The sequence below is a fragment of the Mirounga leonina genome, unplaced genomic scaffold (assembly GCF_011800145.1).
Source record: "Mirounga leonina isolate KUSES-001 unplaced genomic scaffold, KU_Mleo_1.0 Mir_165, whole genome shotgun sequence".
NCBI lineage: Eukaryota > Metazoa > Chordata > Mammalia > Carnivora > Phocidae > Mirounga > Mirounga leonina.
The window spans coordinates 46413910-46436332 of NW_023270415.1; the positions used below are offsets into that span (position 1 = coordinate 46413910).

Sequence of the window (22423 nt, forward strand, 5' to 3'; positions counted from 1 at the left end):
GAACAAAGAGCAACAAAATAATAAAAAGAGAAAGGAGTACCAAGGACAGCCCTAGGCAAACTGCAAACTACATAAAGTTTGTCTTTGTTCCTACTCCATAGCTGTCTTCTCTGAGTGGCACTTCATATTCTAGAACTTTTCTAACCATCTCTGCTTTATTAAAATGTAGATATTCCTTATACTACAGAATAGTTATCTTTGTCTTTTTAAAAGTCATTTATTCAAATGCTGTTGCTGTACGCTTCTTGTATAACAATATGGTTACAATGCACAAAGGTGCCAAGTTAAAATCAAATGGTACATAACTTTTGGAATCACTGACATAAAGTAAGAGTTATCTCAAATTATACAACTACTTTGAAACTTGGCATCTATTTAATAGCAACCAGTAAATAATTTCACTATTATTAGTAGCCAGCTATATTTTCCATTTACACACAGTTAAGAAAAGATATACTTAGTACTAGCTTCTGAATTCAAGTACTTGTTCCACTTTCTTACATGATAAGCATTAAACTATATTTTCCTTTCTAAAAGTTTTACAGTCAAATTTTACCTGTGCTTTATCAGTGAATTCAGGTTTCCTTAGTGCTTCTTTTAGGGCCAAAGCTGTTTTTTAACTTAAGAACTGGTCAATGCTCACAATTAGTATTTTAACAATTTCAAACAATTTTGAGCAAACTGATAACTCTATGCAGCCAGACCAAGACAAATGATAAATACTAGAATATAAAAATTAAAAATATTCATAAATCACGATTTAAATGATCCAAAGAACAGAAAGTCTGCATTAAAAATTTTTTAACATTGGAGCATGAATTTTAAAAAGCTGGCTTTTATAGCAGATATAATGTCTACTACATCAAATTAAAGAAACGCTAATACTATCTGCTTAAGTGGCATATTAATTGATAAACTTCCTCATTCCAGAGTATACTCAAATAGTAAACATCTCAATTAGCAGTGGAAGTAAAGATATTCGACTTTGGCTCTGATACATGCAATCTTCAGAACAAAATGAAAGGTGACATCCCCATTCATTCTTATGGTTCTAAAACACAAAACAGCCTTTTAATATGCTAAGATTACATGTTAGAGAATTAACACCATAAACAATGTATTTTTGATGTCTCTTTATAGATCTATATCTGCATGTTTCCATTCTCTGTGTACTTATTTATTTACAAAAGGCTGTTTTGTCTTTGTCTCTTAAATTAGAAATTTACTGTGCACATTATATCTCTCTTCTCAAAATATTCTCAAATGCAAAAATCCTAAATAGAGTTGTTTTACTGATTAGATGGTCAATTGATGCCCCCCTCCCTGAACACCCTGAACATCAATTAATCCATAGCAGTTTTGTTTGTTTTTTTAAGATTTTTGTATTTATTTATTTGACAGTGAGAGAGAGAGAGAGCACAAGCAGGGGGGAGCAGCAGGCAGAGGGAGAAGCAGGCTCCCCGCTGAGCAGGGAGCCCGATGCGGGACTCCATCCCAGGACCCTGGGATCATAACCTGAGCCGAAGGCAGATGCTTAACGACTGAGCCACCCAGGCTCCCCAATAGCAGAGCAGCTTTATATTAAAAAGAAGTTTTCCAGGGGCACCTGGGTGGCTCAGTCGGTTAAGCAGCTGCCTTCGGCTCGGGTCATGATCCCAGGGTCCTGGGATTGAGTCCCGCATCGGGCTCCCTGCTCAGCGGGGAGCCTACTTCTCCCTCTCCCTCTGCCTGCCTCTCTGCCTACTTGTCCTCTCTGTCAAATAAATAAAATATTAAAAAAAAAAATTAAAAAATGTTTCCCATTTCTATTTAAGGTATGTCTGGCAAGGCTTTTTTTTTTTATCATTATATTTCTATTTACGGTTAAAATATGGGTTATTGTCATGTTAGGGGAAAAAAAAAACAGGTTACAAAACAATATACAGTTCTCAAAATTTGTTCAAAAACTTTCTCATCCCCACCATATTACCTGTAAGGACTTAAACAAAATGTTAATAGTGGTTATCTCTTGGGGTGGTAGTGGTAGGAGACAGAGATGGGGGTCAAAAGCCAATTAAATATATATGTATATATTTTTAAGATTTTATTTATTTATTTGACAGAGAGATAGAGAGCACACGTAGGCAGAGAGGCAGGCAGAGGGAGAGGGAGAAGCAGGCTCTCCACTGAGCAGGGAGCCCGATGCAGGGCTCGATCCCAGGACCCAGGGATCATGACCTGAGCCGAAGGCAGCCACTTAACCAACTGAGCCACCCAAGCGCCCCTAAATATATTTATATATATATATTTTAAATTCTTATTTATTTATTTGACAGAGAGAGAGAGACAGAGAGAGAGGGAACACAAGCAGGGGGAGTGGGAGAGGGAGAAGCAGGCTCCTGGCTGAGCAGGGAGCCCGATGCGGGGCTCGATCCCAGGACCCTGTGATCATAACCTGAGCCGAAGGCAGATGCTTAACGACTGAGCCACCCAAGCGCCCCTAAATATATTTTTAATAAAGGGGGAAAACACAGTAACAAAAATGAAAAATACATAGTTCATTTAAAATGTTAACTCCAGGTGCATAAACTCCCTAGTAGTTATAAGAAAGTATCTCATGTAGATGTAATACTGTTACAGTTTAAAGATAATTTTGTCATAATACAAATTATTTAATGTACCAGATGATTAAGCACACTTATTTATCTTCAGCTGACTGATCAGAAAGAGCCAATTAATTATTATCAATATGTTAAGCAATTATTAAAAGTGCAGCCAATTTTTCAATGTATCATGATGTATCATGATAACAGGAGACAAAAATATACCAAGATATTTGGAATAACGGGAATTAATAAAATCATTTTAGATGGTTCCCTTTCCTCCTTTTTTCCCCATAAGGCAATGAGTAGCCAAGTTTTTTAGAGATTCGTCAAAAGAAACTATCACATAAACATTTGTCCTGAGAGCTTTGATTTTTAGAGCACTGGAGGTAAAAATGCATACACTTTAAATTTTCAGAATTATAAGATTTCTGAACATGGAAAAATTCTAAATGAAGTTTTTAAAATAATCACCCTGGGAAACTATATTTATTCCAACAGTGCTACTACCTGGCTCAAATCCCTTGGGAAATTTTTCTTTCATAGTTACTTTCAATGCTAGTTAATATATATATATAAAAAAAAAACATTCTCATGATCATATATAGTCACATCTTACTTTGGATCCACCCCAAACCAGTGATTCAACTTGGTATGATATTCTAAGTTGTTAGACTTAGCTCCAAAAGAACTTCTGGTCACTTCCAGAAATCAAATTGACATTAAGAAGTTAATTTAAGTGGCTGTATTGGGATCTAAGGTTATGACCAACAAGGCATTCCAGGGTAGCACTGCTGAAATAAACATAAAATCTTCCACAGTGAATACAGTGAGAAAGATCAACATTCATTTGGATGACTAGATCATGACGTTTATTTTATTTTTTATTTTTTAAAGATTTTATTTATTTATTTGAGAGAGAGAATGAGAGAGAGCACATGAGAGGGGGGAGGGCCAGAGGGAGAAGCAGACTCCCTGCTGAGCAGGGAGCCCGATGCGGGACTCGATCCAGGGACTCCAGGATCAGGACCTGAGCCAAAGGCAGTCGCTTAACCAACTGAGCCACCCAGGCGCCCCCATGATGTTTATTTTAAAATTAATAACAAACACAAATCTCTAGCAGGTGACTGGTTTCTCTAGTTTCTCTACCTGAAATAGCCAGAGCACCTAGTATGTGTCAGGAAATGTTTCAACCTTATAGACATAAGTATTATTAGTATCTTCATTTTATAGATGAGACAACTTGCTCAGGGTCACACAGAATTAGTGGAAAAAGTAGGATTTAAATCTAGACAGACTGATTCCAGAGTTCAGGCTCTTACTCAATACATATGTCCTGTAACCAATCAATAAATACCCATGCCCACGCTTAGAAAAGAGGGATATTGTTTCCAAATGGACCACTCCATGGCTACAGCTGACCCTAGAGGGTACAGTTTAGGTATATCAGGTCTCCTCTGAATTACTTCTGGACCCATACTTACAAATTATTATTAATACCTTTAAGGTTCACCCCAAATCTTCAGGAAAGTAAACAAACAAGTCAATGAGCAAATTAGCATGAAAATCTGTGTACGTTGTATAAAGTATTAAATGTTGAATTTAAAGTTTACTTAATTTTAAATCTGACTTTAATAGCATGAAGTACATGACCATCTCAGTATACTGCTAGTAGGAATGTAAATGATTTTCTTGACAAGTTTCTGTATTTTCCAAGTTTTTCCATTTTACAATCAGTGAGAAAAGTATTTTTCTAAAAATGACTGAAATTCCAATAAACAGAAATTCTATAAATGGGAAATATTAATTTTTCAATTTTTATTCAAAGAACATTAAGAGGTTCAGAATTTTTTTTTTAATTTTTGAGATTTAGGAGATGCATACATTGTTCATATATAGATCCCCAGGTAATTTAAAAATTCTTAGCCAAAGGCACAAAATTCTTAGTGTCCCATAAGGTATGATTCTGAATCCTTGATCCTGGAATTAGATGAGACATCTGTAAATAAAAGATGATTTTTAAAAATCTTTGCTAAGCTTTGCATAATATACTTTTATGAACAACACTTTCAGACCATCCTCAGTTACCAGTTACATCAATCACCAAGGCACTTCCTTTTTTTTTTTACAATAAAATCTTTCCAACCTCAATACCATTTTCTTCCACAGTAAAGAATGAGTGCTTCTGGGACAGAAATACTAACAACACATAAAACACTTTTGAAAACTGAAGGGAGGAAAGGTAATAACAGGAACTATTTGAATACTGCATTTTTTATTAAGGTAACTATAACGCTCTATTTGTGTCAAATATTTTATTAGACAAAGTTAGACATAAATACCTGCTGCTCCAGACTCCTGACTATAACTAATGGATGAAGAACGTATAGTTCTCAGACGTAAGCTCTGGGCTCTCTCTTGTCGAGCAGCATCACAGGTCTGATTGGGGTGCCAAATCTGTTTACAGTGGTAGCAAAACTCTGTTCCACAGCCTTCTCGCCCACAAGTTAATTTTGGACAGCTAGCACATCCAAATGCTATCACAGCGTATCTTCGAAGAATAAGAAAAATGATTTGAAACGGGACATAAAAGAAGAGATATTAAGTAAAACCATTATCCAACTGAAAAAGTTTTCTATTTATACATGAGCAAATAAGTCATAAACCCTAACACTATCTCATCAATATAAAAATGGGGAAAAAATGAACAGTTCACAAATGAAGACATACAAATGGCTAAAAACATTTTTAAAGTTCAATTTTTAACTTCTTTCAATTTTTAACTAAGATGTCAAACTGTATAGTTAACCTAACCCCAATTTTATAAAAATTAAATTAGTATTATATGCACACAAAAAAGACTAGAAGGAAATACACCAAAAATCTTAACAGTAGTTTTGCTGGTACTAGAGTTCTAATTCTCTTCTTTATATATTTATATATTTCTGATTTTTATAATTACTTGTTACTTTTAAAATCAGAAAGATTAAAATATTACTCATTTAAAAATATAATGACTGTGAATCAGCTACACCTATCAGTTAATGGCAAACTGTGATAATTCATAAATTTTGTGATTATCTTGTATTTATGCATAAATTCTCATATTAATGTTTCTAAGATGCATAGTAAAAGTGCTCTTTGGTGCCAATCTCCTTCCAAAAAGTACATGAACTTGATTTTCTCAATTTGAAAATTTGTTTTTTCACTTCAGATTAAAAGACTGACAACAGATTTATGACTAGCCCTAATACCTATTCTCTGAGTTAATATTTTGGCACTTCAATAATTTCTCACTTAAAATAAATTCTGTGCACACTTGGACATTTATCCCAGAGAAATGAAAACTTATGTACAAACATGTACATAAAAGCCAAAAACCAGAAACAGTCTAGATGTCATTCTTCACTAGGTGAATGCTTAAACTATGGTGCATATATATGGAATACTACTCAACAACAAAAAGAAACTATTGATACACTTAACTCTGATAAATGTCTGAGGAATTATGCTGAGTGAAAAAAGTCAATTTCAAAGTTATATACTGTATGATTCCATTTATAGAACAGTTTTGAAATGACAAAATTTTACAAATGGAAACAGATTAGAGGTGGCCAGTGATTAGGGATGGGGTTGGGAAAGCAAAAGAGTGAGAGAGAGGTGGATGGATTTATAAAAGAATAGGAAACATCTTTGTTGTGATGGCATGGCTCAGTACCACGTGGTGGTGAATACACTAATGTACGGTGATAAAATGGTTATATACCAAATGTGTATATTTATCACATGTATGTATATTTATAAATATACATACACACGTAACACAAGTAAAACTGGAGAAATTTAAATAAGATTAGTAGATTATATCAATGCCCATATCCTGGTTGTGACGTTGTTTTACAGCATTGCAAGATGGTACCACCACTGGGGCAAACTGAAGGATCAGGATTTCTCTTTATTATTTCTTATAACTACACATGAATCTACAATTATCTCAATAAAACTTACCATAAAAAATGTCTGGGGGTTCTGGTTCTCTTTGAAAGAGACACAAACAAGTCTTATCTATGTATCAAACATTTCCTTTTGGCTGGAAATTTAGGGGAGTTTTCACGGTCCTCTTGTTATTGGCAATTAAAATTAAAGAGTAACTGTAACTGCTATTTTTATTAAATTTCAAGATAATCTGTAAAATTAGAAAATTTTAAGAGTCGGGAAGTTCCTCTGCTTTTGGACCTGTTGCTCCCTTAGTATCTGACCTTTTAAACTTAAATTTTACATCTTAATTCCCATTTTATTTTTGATAAGCCAATTCTCCAGTTACCATCGCTATCATAAATGTCTTCAAGCATGATTAAATTAAAGGCAATTTATATATCAACATGGGGTAATTCAGCAAAGTTTAATTTCCCTGAGGGCTTATTCATGTTATCAATAAAAGGGCAGTTATCAATAAAAAGGAAAAAGTCCTCAAAGACTCTACACTTTATTTTCTATCAAATTATAATCCTAAGCAGTCTCTAAAATAGTAATTTCACTGAAAAGGAAGGAAATGATTTTTTTTTTTTAATTTTATTTATTTATTTGACATAGACACAGCGAGAGAGGGAACACAAGCAGGGAGAGTGGGAACACAAGCAGGGAGAGTGGGAGAGCAAGAAGCAGGCTTCCTGGAGCAGGGCGCCCGATGCGGGGGCTCGATCCCAGGACTCTGGGATCATGACCTGAGCTGAAGGCAGCCGCTTAACGGCTGAGCCACCCAGGCACCCCATGATATTCTCTTCTAAAACTCTTTTCTATCCTAGCTTTTCTTGAAGGAAGGAGGGAAAAAGGGACATGGAGAAATTTGTGTGTGGGCAGGGGACAATGATGCTAAGACCAACTGTTTTTTAAGGTTAGTCACAATTTATAAAGGCAGAAGAGAAGTTTAGGCTACCTAGTCAAAATTCCACTTCTACCACTTATTATCTGTATAGTTTCACATAAATCGCGTAATATCCTTACAACTAAGTTTTCCCAAAACATAAAACACGGATTCAAAGAAGTTTGGCTCAGCCTCAGTATTCAGCCAAAATCAGCTTCAGCTTTATCCTTGATCTTTAGAACGCCAAACAAGCAATTCACCATTTCAATGACAATTCTAGTACCTCTGCATCTGTGCTTGATTAATGGCCATGTGATCACACACGTTACTATCCTTTCTGTATCAATATAAATAATGTATGGAAGGCGCCTGGATGGAGCAGTTGGTTAAGTGCCTGACTCTTGGTTTTGGCTCAGGTCATGATCTCAGGGTCGTGAGATGCTTTCCCTCTCTCTGCCCCTTTCCCCTGCGTTCTCTCGCTCTCTGAAATAATTCTTAAACAAAATAAACATTGGTAGGCATTCTAGATAGAAAATAAAAATCTTACTGCTTCATATGGTGAAATTTTACTGAAGTATAAATGCACACTGTGTTGGAAGAATAAAATGCAGTTATTATTAGTGAGAACTGTGAAAGCCAAATTTAGATAAAAACTTAACTTTCAAATAATTAAACAGGGATACAGATTTACAGTTAATATGAACATTGAGAGTGCTATAACTAAACTTAGGAGGAATATAGCCTTTCGGAGTAAATAAATATTTATAAAAATATACAAGGTAGATTAATAGAAATTAGGTTATATCATAATTCTAACCTTTATAGGTTCTTCAGTATACTATCATATCACTAAACAAACTTAAGAACTGACTTAATTTTTAATTAATGATTTAAGCTATGAGTCTTTAGAAAAAGTCCTATTAGGGAATTCTTCACATTTTGACAAGAATGAAAAGCAGAATGTCAACTTTGCTATTTTAAAATTTCATGACAAGAGAATTTCCACATCTGGTACAATATCCATGAAAACATGCAAGGGTATGGTAAGAAAACAGAGGTCTCAAAACACATTTTATTTTCAGTAATCAAGCTTCAAAAGAGCTTCACAAGTTGCTTGAAGATAAAAATTCCTTACAGTTTTGAGTCTAGAGACTTAAGCTTGTTGAGAATAACTGCTTATAAATAGTGAATACCTATTTGGATTTTTTAAATATGCAGTATAATTATCCGGAGCAAACTAAACAGCTAACATGTAGACTAGCATTCCTGCACGATGATGTCAGTATTTAACATTTGATTATTTTTTAAAATAAAATTTTACATTTACTTTTGTATCCCATAAGTTCATCACACCTTAATTAGTGATATTTGACTTTGGCCCAGAGGAATATTAATTTAATGTCTGGTCATTTGTTGAAAATAAATGTAGGTTTGATACATCTCAGAAATTAGGATATAATAATAAAAAAGAGTTGTGATATTTAAATAAAACTGTGTGGGGGTGTGTGTGTTGTGGAGAGAGAGAAAGAGGGAGAGAAAGAGGTAGGAGAAAGCAGGGAAAGGGAAACAGAATTCATACATGGGAAATCATCATATGTACTCAAATATTAGAGATAAAGTACCTCGAACTTGTTTTATACTACTTCCCAGCATTTCTTTTTTAAATAAAAAGCCGAGAGATCCTACCCCAGAATTAAACATTCAAGTCCCATTCAATCTGTACAAGTTACAAAGAAAAATAGGCTTCCATCCAAGTACGAACCAGGCCCGACCCTGCTTAGCTTCCGAGATCAGAGGAGATCTGTGTGTTCAGGGTGGTATGGTAATCCTATTTTCATGTATATAATGTTTTGTTTTGATTTTTTGATGAATAAAGGTAAGGTAGTTTATCAGTTTTTTCTTATGCTAACAGTTATTGAGTACTTACTAAGTAAATGTTCATAAACATTCAATCTTAATAATAACTTTGTTAGGCATATTCTATAATACAGCAAGAATTAAATGTAGCAGTCATATATTTTGAAAACAGAATGTTAGGCCTCTTGAAGAGGATTTTCATTGTGTGGGAGTCAAACTTATTTTCATTGGAAAACAGCTGTCAAATTACAATGGAAGCAAATGGTAAAACTAAATTAAATATAAAATGTTTCCTTTAAAGAAAAATTTCAGGAGTGTCTCTGTTCTGGTGTATTAAGTGTTATGTGGGAAAAGAACACCCTCTGCAGAATGTTAGGGATAACCAAGTAATACTAGTTAACCTAACATCTTTGGCTTGAACAGTATCCAAATCTTGGTTTAAAAGATAGCTCCATTTCCTTCTACGACCCATTATTTAACTCAAGTTTTACTTTCCATCTCTATTCTTCCATTTCTATCTACTTAAAAATGTTTAAACCTTCCTATTTAGCAGGAGTGGAGAGACAGGAAGAAAGTGGGAAAGATAAATAGGGATTGAAATAAGGCAGTTTTTCCAGAAATATTTTCTGTTCACTGGATTGGCAACAGGAGGTCTATACTAAGGAAGTACTCAATGGTCAAGTTAGGAAAATGCTAAGCAAAATTAAAGTACTTTTTCATTTTTAATTATAGGATTTGCTAAAAGAATTTTTAACATACCAGTGATCAGTATATAGTATGCACTATTTCCAGAATTTATTTCACCTTGACGTCTATTTCCTGGGAGAGTTTCACAGTACTAGAGTTCTACAAATTACACAACTGATAACAGAGGAAGTAGGGATACCAGCTAGGTAGAGACACTATATTGTGTCTACAGCAAATTCCTTATGAAGGAACTACTTAAGTAAAAAGAACAAACTATACCTAACATGAAATCTAATCCTAAGAAAAACCTACCACTCCCCAATAAAAATTTTAATTAAAAAATGAGAAAAAAGAATGAAGATTATCCAGAAGTCAAAGATACCTTCCCCCCACCCCCCAAAAGTAAAGCTTTAACACAACCTTTAGAGAACAAAGAAAATATAATCATAAATACTATTTGATCCAGTTAGGGGGGAAAGTCCAGTTTTGTATCAAAAATCAATAGGCTCATGTTTCTACTTGCTAGAAGTTACTATTATTCCATAGAGGAGTGACTTGCTTAAAATGTTTGGGAGGTCTAGATAATGTTAGGCTCATCTCCTGGTTCCCTCTTTTAGGAGCTGCTTCCTCTAGAGGATGCCTTCTGTTGTCCTTTCCACTACATGCTACAGGGGAGATGTCGAGAACTGCCCAGACTATTTGGAGAAGTCAGTCTAATTTAGGGGTGGTGTCAGCAAGCCATTCTGGCTGCATATCTAAAGCCACATTCTTTAGTAGACTAATTAGTAAGAGAGAGCTGACATGTCTCCTATCATATCAGCTTGGTTCTGATTAAGGGTTTGAGGGAAATGTTATTTTTATTGATTCCCTTAAAACCACCAAAAATTTTAGTATCAACTAACAATGTCTGGTGTAGCAGCAGAATATACTGAATTACATAGCATTAAAATATATCTAGATCAATTTTATGGTTAGGAAGAATAAACTAAAAAGAGCAAACTCAGCTCAAGCAGTTTTCAAACTCTAAGCTCCAACTCTTAGAATACTTTTATAAATGCCTATTCTAACAGATACAATTTGTCACTAGTTATGAATTACAACTTCCACTGAAACACAGTTTACTCATTATGGCTCCCTATACACAAAACCTGCTGTTTTCTAAGTCACATGTATTTGTTTCCTCTGGAGAAAATCACAAGTTGGATCTGTTCTCTGTATAAAATTTCTGAAAGGTCAGCCTACAAAAGCATTTCCAGCATGTCAAAAGATGGTCAAGTTATGGCTAAAACCCTTCTTTGTAGGATGGAAATAAGAGCTATATGGAAATTAACTAGAATTTAAAGATATATATTGTTTAGTTCCTAAGCCAATGGCCCCATTTTTTTAATCCATTATGAACAGTATCTTCCACCAGATTTAGAATCATTAAAATGTCAGCCAGTTTGACACTACACAAACCTGATTACAGTTGATCACATTGCTTTAAAATGGCTTATTGAAGAAAAAAAAAAGTAAAATAAAATGGCTTATTGACAGTTCCTAAGATATATGAGTTATGTCAGTGGCATACAGTCAGATTGATTCATTCAACAACTCTTTACTGAGCATGGGTTAACTAGCAATTACAAAGAAAAATCAAATACTTTATTCTTTTTTGCCCTCGAGAGGCTCACAGACCTTATTAAATCATTAACTATATTCTTGTATAATAAATGTTCTTGTATATTCAAAGCTCCCCAGCAAAGTCAGAAGCACTTACATGAGATAACAGGGATAATATATGCTGGTAGAAGGGTGGCCAATTGAAACACATGATCACAAAAACTAAAATGCCAACTTTTTGCTATCGGCCTACAATGTATAAACTAGGCTTCCTGGGCAGAAGGTAATCAGGTATTTTTACTCAAGAGAGGTTCTATGCATTCCTTCCTATGTGGCCCTCACCTCAACCCAACAATTCTCCTAGCCACGGCCAGATTCTTCTCTGAACCTGTGTAGACTGCATGTTATAGAAGCAGTTTAGCTAACCTCACCCTGGTTAAATCACAGCACACAGGTTTGGCTCCGTCTCAAGAAGACTTTTCCGAAATACTTTTTTTTAAAACAAGTTTAATTTGCCCTGGCCCTCAGAAGAGTAGAAAGAATATTAGGTCAGAAACCCTGAGAGAGCTCAAATAGAAACCAGGTCAGCTTTTCTTTCTACTCTAAGCTAAGGGCAATATTTCTCAAAGTGTGTTAAACTACATGTTTAAGTAAAATTAATGTCAGATACAGAAAATGGTCATATTGATAAATATCAAATGCAAAAGAAAAAAATTCATAATTTCACATATAGCATTTCTAGAAAAAAGCCTTTCAAGTGTGTTGTACAACGGAAAGGGTTAAATACTACATACATGCCAATGGTCCTAGCTGGCTAAGTATTTCTATTACTCACTGCCTAACAATCAGATATTTACCAGTATTCTTTATGCCAGATTTAAATAATAAATGGATTCTAAATAAAATATGTCCCTCTGTGGATTCAAAGATTTTAATAAGTTCCAAGAGGGCAGGGATTTTTGTTTTTTGTTTATTATCAAATTTCCAAGTACCTGGCACACAGGTGCATAAAATATTTGAATGACTGATTTTAAAAAATTAAGGCAAAACTTCAGAAATGGACATAAGGAATGATAAGAGCTACAAAAAACTTGCTGTGTACTAGGAATTATGCTAGTAATAAAAGTGGAGGTCTAACCCAATCCTTATAACAACATGATAGGATAGAGATTTAAAATCAGGTCTACATGTGCATGGCAAGTACAACTGAAACCTTTCATGAAGGCTTATGTAGTATTCCATGTTTTCAAAGTACACATACAACTTTTCTGTTACTGGCTGACAGTTTCTGTGTAACGCAACTATAAAGCCTACAGTGTAATCAAGTATATAAAATATGCTCTTAATCTAGAGAGACAACATAAATCAAACATAAATGACAATACATAAATAAAAGTAATGTTGACATGTTTTCTTTGTCCTTTGTGGGTAAGACTACTGACAACCACCAAACCAAGAGTTAATTTATAGTCAAATTAATCAAGGCTAATTCTTTGTTAAACTTATATAACAATCAAGTGGTTGTTTTCATAATAACAGAATCTATTAAAGTAGGTGGTTCTATTATTTTATATTTTATACTTGAGTTAACATTTATCTTCTCCAAAATATTTAGAATATTAAGGCATTTTACTTTTTTTTAAAAAAATTTTATTCATTTATCTGAGAGAAAGAGACAGACAGAGGGAGAGCCAGGGGAGGAGCAGAGGAAGATGGACAAGCAGACTCCACTCAAGCCCAATGTAAGGCTAGATCCTACAACCTTGAGATCATGACCTTAGCCAAAATCAAGAGTTAGACACTTAACCGATTGAGCCCCTAAGCCATTTTATTCTCTGACAATGAAGTCTCAATAAGAAGAAAATGGGCAACAATAACCCAAAGTATGAGTTTATGAAACATTTTTAAATTTTACTGAGAAATGTCACCCACACAAAAAGGATTTATATATAAAAACAAATACCCCTGTATCTACCACACAAACTAAGAAAAGTATTAGTAGGTCATTAGGTTGATCATATAATTAACAACCTATGCTGAAACACTTGAGAAGGAATGCAATTAAAAATTATAGAAGCATAAACTAAACTATCTCTGGCAAATCAGAACCTATGTTTTACCTCATTTATCAGTGGCTTTAGAAGCCCCTTGATTGCCCCTTCAAGTTCACATCCTCCTTTCAATAGGCAACCATGAAACTAAATATATTCATCCATTTTACTGTTAATGAACACTTTTTTCTTGTTTGCTATTATGAACATTCTTTTTTTTAAAAGATTTATTCATTTTAGAGAGAGAGTGCATGAGCAGGAGGGGCAGAGGGAGAGGGAGAATCTCAAGCAGACTCCCCACTACGTGCAGAGTGGTGGCGGGGCTTGATCTCACGACTCTGAGATCACTACCTGAGCTGAAACCAAGAGTCGGATGTGTCACCCAGGTGCCCCTATTATGAACATTCTTAGACATGTCTCCTAACTAGATGTCTTCAGGCACACAAGAGTTTCTTCAAGGTATTTCACTAGGAGTGGATCTTCTAAGTTACAGGGTAAATGTGTATTCAATTTTAATAATAATATGGCAGCAGGTGAGCTAATCTTACACCTATATCTTCTTTTATTTATTTTAAAGATTTTATTTATTTATTTGACAGGGAGACACAGAGAGAGAGGGAACACAAGCAGGGGGAGTGAGAGAGAGAGAAGCAGGCTTCCTGCTGAACAGGGAGCCCAATGCGGGGCTCGATCCCAGGACCCTGGGATCATGACCTGAGCCGAAGGCAGATGCTTAACAACTGAGCCACCCAGGCGCCCCACCTATATTTTTTTAAGTTTAAATTTTTCCTTTTATTTATAAAACTTTCCTTTATAATCTGTTTTGATTTTGTTCTGGTGTGTTATGTGTAGTGACAACCTATTTTTTCCCCCTCAAATAGGTACTTTTCACAATTCTGTATGTTGAAAAATCAATCCTTTCCCAGTTGGTTTAGCATGTTTCCCCTAAAATCAAATTCTTATATACACAAGAATCTGTGTCAGCTGTATCTATTGTGTTCTATTAAGTTGATACAGTTGATATCCATTAGGAACACATGACCAATCAACACAGCTCAAGAGAATATACCTATTTAGTGAACAGAAAATTTGTGCCCAGGATTTACTGTCTCAATCTCTTGGGGCCATAGCTCTGACACTTAAGCTTTTAATTCATGCCATCATTTTCAAACTTTTTCTTTTAAAACTATTAAATGCTTGAAGAACTTGTGAAGTACTTTTTACCCTGGGGTTCCATGAATGATAGTTAGAAAACCACATTCTTTATCCAGACAAAACACAACATAATGGCATATTCCTCACTATCTGATTTCTTGCTAAATGAGTATCTGCTATAATGATTTGCAAAAAGTGTTTTTAATTAAAATTTGCTGTCCAACTCGAAATCTAATAAATGTGCATGCTTGCACCAGTGAAAACGCTGTGCAGGCGTCCATGGGACCAAGAGTGATACAACTGTATCCAAGCTGTTCTTTTGACAGGACACTGTCTCCTGCTCAAGTTATTTAAAGGTATTGTTCATTATCCCTATTTCTTCCAATCCTTTTCTTGAGAGTTTAACTCTTCATGGATCCCAGAGTTTGCTTCTGTCATATACCTGGAAGCACAGCCAACCTTGGCCCAGTTTAGAAAGTATCTTTAACATATTATTTTATTATTTATATGTTTTAGTACAAGCTCCCTGCATTAGAGGAAAGCACAGTTTAAATGTGATAATGAATAGTATTTCTAAGTCCTTCACACAACTAATGAATTCATAAAATTTTAAATAATCAGGTAATTTTTTAATGCTTTATTTCCACTGAAATCCTTGGTGGACAGTTAAGTGTTAGTTATACCTGGGAAAACTGGTTGGGATTTGCAAAGGCTGGAAACATATTATTAATTTTCTCATTTAAAATGAGAGAGATAGGCTAGATGAAATCTGAAAAGTTGCTACTCAACAAGCTTTTAATAATAGATTTGATTCAGATGATGAACCCTGAAACTTCATCTGAGAAACTAAACTCACACTCTACCCTTGTTTCAGCCTATACCCAATAATCTTGAAAGTTCTGGGTTTTCCCCAACTCTTAATTATACATTATCTCTAGCTTGCTAATGGTATGCTAAATAACATCCAGTGTTCACAGCTTTTGTTATTCTTGAAAAGCATATGACTGTTTAGTCCTAGTTATGACAACCCTACATAGTAAATGCTCTATAAAGAAAATATGCTATTAGCATAATGATCAAATATATAAGCAAAATTATTTTAAATCTTGAGACTAGCCATACTTATGTCATGATTGTATAAGCTATACTTAGTAACCCTTGACATGAACACATGTCACTGTGGCACACATTATGTGTGTGTCTTTTGAAAGGGTCATTTGAGTTTATACAATCAAAACCCCCCCCAACCAAAACCAAACAAAACCCCTGATCATTTCATCTGCTACACTAAAATAACAATTTTCCAAATGAAGGGGATAATCAATTTTGCCCATAACTAGATCCTGTACTCTACCATCTTTTTTTTTTTTTTTAAAGATTTTTTTAATTTATTTATTCATAAGAGACAGAGAGAGAGAGAGGCAGGCTCCCCGCTGAGCAGGGAGCCTGATGCGGGACTCGATCCCAGGACCCCGGGATCATGACCCGAGCCGAAGGCAGATGCTTAACCATCTGAGCCACCCAGGCACCCTGTACTCTACCATCTTATCCCTTTTCCAAAAATGCTCAAATGAGTATGTGATGAGACACAATATAAAAATGACTAAGATAATATCCCTGCCATTAGCATCTATGTAACATTGTGCCTGGCACATGGTATGCACTCAATGTAAATTTGTCTACTGAATAATGAATCACCTGACATGTTAAGATTCTTCTTTTGAGTAATAGCTAATTCTTATTTATCCACAGAAAAAATATTAACTCAAGAAAAACCAAACAAAATCTTACCCACAGTCTGGAGCTGGACACCACCTACAATCAGGATCTGCAACAAGCCACCGTCTAAGCATAAATTCTTCATATTTTTCCATCAAGACATCATCACTTAATATCAAGCGAATATCATGGGGATTAAACCGTTCAGTACATTCTGGGCAACTGATATTAACTCTACTTTCAGAAATTTCTATCCTTAGATATTGTCGTAAGCAATCCACACAGGATCTATGATGACAAGTCATTATCTCAGGAAATCTGTCTTTAGAATGCCGCAAAAGGCACAAAGGACACTCTATAAAGTCTCCAATTTGTTTGCTGATAGAAGTTAATCCATTGTCAGAGGAGGTATTTGTAGAGAAAATGGAGTTCTTATCAGTACACATTTCAGAATGTATACTTTCAATGCTCGCAATTCCATCCACCCCGCCATTTAGCTCCCTGGATTTACGTTTGTTATCCTTTTTTCTCCGAAACAGAGAGCCTATTGAAATTCTTCTTTTTTTGGGTGCCTTTTTCACTGAAGGCAAGCTCACAGACGAAGCAGAAGACTGAAGATCACGATCTGAACCCATTTGCCGATGTAAACTCATGTCTAAAATGCTCATTAGAATTGAGTCAGGGTCTGTGTTTACACACAGCCCTTCATTATATTTAGAGATAAAACCTATTTCTCGTTCTTGCATTCAGATTAAGTCATGATGTAAGAAAATCCTACTTGGTTCCTTCAGCGAATTCTTGAAAAAGCTTGACTTACAGAAGACTGTTACCATAGATGGTCTGAAAAACAAAACACAACACCAAGATAATATTCTTAGTCTGCATGTTTTTAAAATAAACTTACAACCTTACTATGAAACTCCAAACCAGTATGTTCTTTAATCATTAGAGTTTTTTTTAATATGACCAATTTACTGAGTAGTCTACACAAGAATGTAAGAATATACAGTGAACACTAAAACAAGTATTCTTTAATTTAATATTCTGGATTTGAACTAACCTTACCATTATTAAAATCTCATTAAGAATTTTTGATCATTTTCACTGAGACCTCAACGATTCCCCACTGCTTTTCAGATTTTTTTTTAACTGACAATAAAATATACATGCAAATACAAAGGGTTACTAAGTATAGCTTATACAATCTTGAAGAAGACCAAAGTGTGTATGTGCTCTTACCCTGCCAGATGCGATGACTTATAAAGTTACAGGAATTAAGAGAACATTGTGGTACATCACAAGGCTAGATACAAAGACCAATGGAGCAGAATACAGTCCAGAAAAGAAGTCCCACATATATGGGGATACTTGATTTAGGTCAAAGGTGACAAAGGCCTTTTCAAAAATAAAACAAACAACATAATATTGTTTTACTGGTTACCATCTGAGAAAAGGAACTTAACCTATAGCTCACCTCATGCATAAAAATCAACTCCAGTTGGTTCACAGATTTCTAAGTATGAAAAGTAAAATCATAAAGCTTCTAGAAATCAACAGAAGAGAATATTTCTGTGAAAAGACTTCTTAAACATACAAAAGTATAACCATAAAAGAAAAGACTGACAAATTGGAATAAACTCAAGAGGCAGTATTAAGGGAGTGGGACAAGACAGTTGCCACATGTAACGAATAAAGGACCAAGTACCCAGAATATGGAAAGAACACTTACAAATCAAGACAAAACAGACAATCAAAAAGAAAAATGGGCAAGGGATTTAACAGGCACTTAACAAAAGGATATGAAAAAGTGCTCGGGGGCCTGGGTGGCTCAGTGGGTTAAGCGACTGCCTTCGGCTCAGGTCATGATCCTGGAGTCCCAGGATCGAGTCCCGCATCGGGCTCCCTGCTCAGTGGGGAGCCTACTTCTTCCTTTGACCTTCCCCCCGTCTCGTACACTCTCTCTCTCACTCTCTCTCTCTAATAAAAATAAAATCTTAAAAAAAAAAAAAAGAAAAAGTGCTCAACAGCATTTGTCATCAGGGAGATACAGATTAGAGCTACATTGAGATGAACACCCAGCAGGATGGCTAAATTTCAGACTGACATTTCCAAGTATTAGCAAAGATGTGGATTGCTGGTGGGAGTGTAAAATGGCACAACTACTTTGGAAAACTGTTTAACGGTATGTACCAAAATCAAACATATACTCTGTTACCCAATTACACTACTAGAAATAACTACACAAGAGAAATGAATGCCTACATGCATCAAGAGATACATAACAATATCAACAGCAGCATTAGTTATAACAAGCCAAAGTACTAGATGCAACCCACACTTCTTCCAACAATATAATTGTATATATTCACATTCTAGTACACTAGAAATCAATGAAAATGAACAAAATACTGCTTCACACAAAACAAGAATGAATCTCACAAAAAGACAGCACACTGTATATATAATTCTATTTAAATAAAGTTTAAAACCAGGCAGAACTAATCTATGATGATAGCAGTCAGGAGTATAGCTACCTTTTGTTGGGAGGCACAAAGGGAACTTTGACATATGTAGTTGTTACAAAGGTATGTTTACTTTGTGATAAATCACTGATGTACAAACTCATGTTTAATACACTTTATTGAATGATTGTTATATCACAAAGTTTAAAAAAAAAAAAAAAGCTTGAGCTGGTATCTACACATATCCTTGAGAAAGTCGTGTTGATTTCCCAACACAAAATCTAGGAAAACATTTCACTCAGGCAAACATTATTCTTGTCCATCAGTTTATACCTTCCCATTATTTGCAGCATTCTTTGCTAATTCTGAAAAAAATACAGGGTGTAATGGTAGGTTCTACTAAAATTTTCTGCATATTTTCTTCCATGTTTTTATTTTAACTTGCATCTCAAAATGTCTTCTATACTCCACAGTGAAATATATTTGTCATAGAAGAGAACTAGAGAGGGAATCTATCTTGGGGAACTTATCATAAGAATTTGTCACTTAAAATAGTAAACCAATTGGTACTTATGGTATCACCTGGGAAATTTTTCAAAATACACACTTTAAGAAACTTGATAGCCATATAGTTTTTTTCTCCAAAAGAGAACCTTGTAAGAGTGAATAGAAGTTTTGTTTTTTTAAGATTTATTAATTTGAGAGAGAGAGAGGGAGAATGCATAGGGGTGGGGGGTGAGGGAGAGAGAAAATCTCAAGCAGACTCTCTGCTGAGCGCAGAGCTGGACATGGGGCTTGATCCCACAACGCTGAGATCATGAACTGAGCCAAAATCAAGAGTTGGATGCTCAACCAACTGAGCCACCCAGGTGTACTTTAAAGTACTCTTAATCTTTAAACTAGGATAACGAGCAAATTGGAACATGTGTTCATCCTATTTAGAAAATCCTTCTAAAACATTGTGCAAATACACAAATATGCCTCAAAGGAAAAATAAACAAATCCTGAATACTAAAACTTTAATATTTCCATGTGGTAAAAAATATTATAATGTAGAAAGCCAATGATAAATTAGAAAAACGTGTATAACAATGAAAAAATTTCCCTACTATAAAAACAACTTTTACACATTAATAAGAAAAAGATATACAACCTGATAACAAAGATACAAGGATGTTTGAAAAAGAATTATAAAAATTAGATTGGACACAGTTTTTAACAACCACCACAAAGAAACAAAATTCAAACATTAGATACCCTCTTTGTGCACATTAGATTGGCAAAGCCTGTAAAGAGTTGGTGAGCGTGTACTGTTAACATTTCATATACTGTTGGGAGGAGCGCAAATCAGCACAATTTGGGGGAACCAATTTGGCATTATCTATTAATCTTCAAAACGGAAGTATTTTTTGACCAGCAATCCTACATGTAAAACTTATCCTTCAGAAAATACAAGGACACAGGTGTGCAAAGATAATGTGCAAGGAAATTCACTGTAGCCTAGTTGATAGAAGCAAACAAAACAAGACCAAAAAACCCACACAAACCTGAAAATAACCTGTGTCTAACAGGGGACTGGTAAAAATAAATGAACCAGCCACGATTTATGTGCAATGATATAGAAAGCACTCTCTATATAATGCTAAGCAAGTAACTGCAAAATAGTGTGTATAATATGAGCGCATTTTTGGAAAATACATATCCACACAGACTTACATATACATACACAATTTTTGGAAAAATATTAAGAAACCATTGACAATGGTTACTTAGGGAAGTACAATCTAGTATTGACTTTCTGCCTTCTGCAGAGTTTAAAACTGTATCAGATCATCCACTACTTAGAGTTAAAAAAAAAACTAACTGAACCCCACAAGCAATAACAAAAAACATATTTTGCCCTAAAGCTAACCAATCATAATAAGGACGGGGTCCAGAGTTTGTGTGTTTTATATTGAGGTCAGTAAATTAGTGGCATACTCTGATTAAGAACCACTAATACTAAGGAGACTTAAAACACTCTCACTTAAAAAAACAAAACTCCATAGGCCTTGCCTCTGAAACAAGGCTCCTTGTTTTTCATTACCTTAGGTACAAAAAATAAAAGTTCCATTAAAAACAACTCAGGGGGCGCCTGGGTGGCTCAGTCAGTTAATCGTCTGCCTTCAGTTCAGGTCATGATCCCAGGGTACTGGGATCCAGCCCCTCGGATCCAGCCCCTGCTCAGCAGGGAGCCTACTTCTCCCTCTCCCTCTGCAGCTCTCCCTTCTTGTGCTCTGTCAAATAAATACATAAATAATCTTAAAAAACAACAAACAAATCAGTTTATTAGTCATTGTCAGCTACAAGGGTTATGGTGAGGTACCCCTTAACCTATAGCACAGAGATGACGAGAGAGACTTACTTAAAAATCCACATAATTTAATGACTGTCTTTCTGCAGAAATAATCCATGGGAGTGTCTATAAGTTGTAACTCAAGAGTACTGGGGATGCCTCAATCAAGGGAACTTTGGCTAACTTGGGATTTCTAAGACTACATCCTAAACCACTAAGGAAAAAAAAAAGTACTACAGAAATTCTGCCAATCTGAACAGATGACAAAATGTGTGAAATTAAAAAAACTTTCAGTGATTCAGGAACTTATTTTTAGAAAAAGTTGACTTCATTCTCCAGTGAAAAATAATAACCTATTATTTGCATCATTTAATATAGTACTATTCTTTTTGAACTCAACTTTTTTTTGAAGTAAACTATCAACTATATGAATCTGTATTATGTTCTGCCTCTGAAATGCACAGACCATTAAGACAAAAATATTATTTGAGTTTTAAAACAAATGGCTGGGTTGCAGGTTGGAAAAAGAAGGGAAAATATGCTGTATATAATAATACCACTATAGCGTTTAAAAGTCCTTTTTATCTGTGTCTTATTCAAGCCTCACTGTTTGATAGAAAAGTTTTATTAATCTTATTTGACAGGAAAACTGAAGTTCAGAGAGAGTAAATATTGCAAGGTAAGTAAATGATAGGGTTAAGGGAAATTCAGGTGTCCTGATACCTCGGCCTCAGTACCATTATCTGCCTGCAGCTGCCTTCATGAAACAACTTCTCTAGTCACTATCAGGATATCAAAAAACTATCTCAGAAAATAAAAGACAATTACATCTTACACATCATCTGGGGCCAGTCTTTAACTATCCTTCAACTCCATGTCTCATTCAAACCATTCCTCCTGTCTGAAATGCCACTCCCTTTCTCTCCTCCTAACCAAATTGTACTCAACCTTTAAAACTCAGATGAAACTTCATTTTGTTTACTTTTTTCCTGATTATCTTTAATTTTTTAATAAGCTTAAGGTAGAACTTGAATATTTGTGATTTCTTTAATACAACAGAGCCAAGGTGGTGTCATGAACACAAACATCATGAACAAATGCCAAATGAG

The 22423-nt window shown here is 34.9% G+C and overlaps 1 protein-coding gene across 1 annotated transcript in view; it reads right to left on the reverse strand.

Moving 5' to 3' along the window:
* Positions 1–22423, reverse strand: part of RNF19A (ring finger protein 19A, RBR E3 ubiquitin protein ligase) — a 53923-nt gene that overhangs the window by 13388 nt on the left and 18112 nt on the right. Inside the window, exons 2-3 of the mRNA XM_035011636.1 lie at positions 16590–17357; positions 4925–5133 (exon numbers count right to left, since the gene is read on the reverse strand). Coding sequence (XP_034867527.1) covers positions 4925–5133; positions 16590–17263 — 883 coding nt within the window. The 5' untranslated portion in view covers positions 17264–17357. The remainder of the gene's footprint in view (positions 1–4924; positions 5134–16589; positions 17358–22423) is intronic.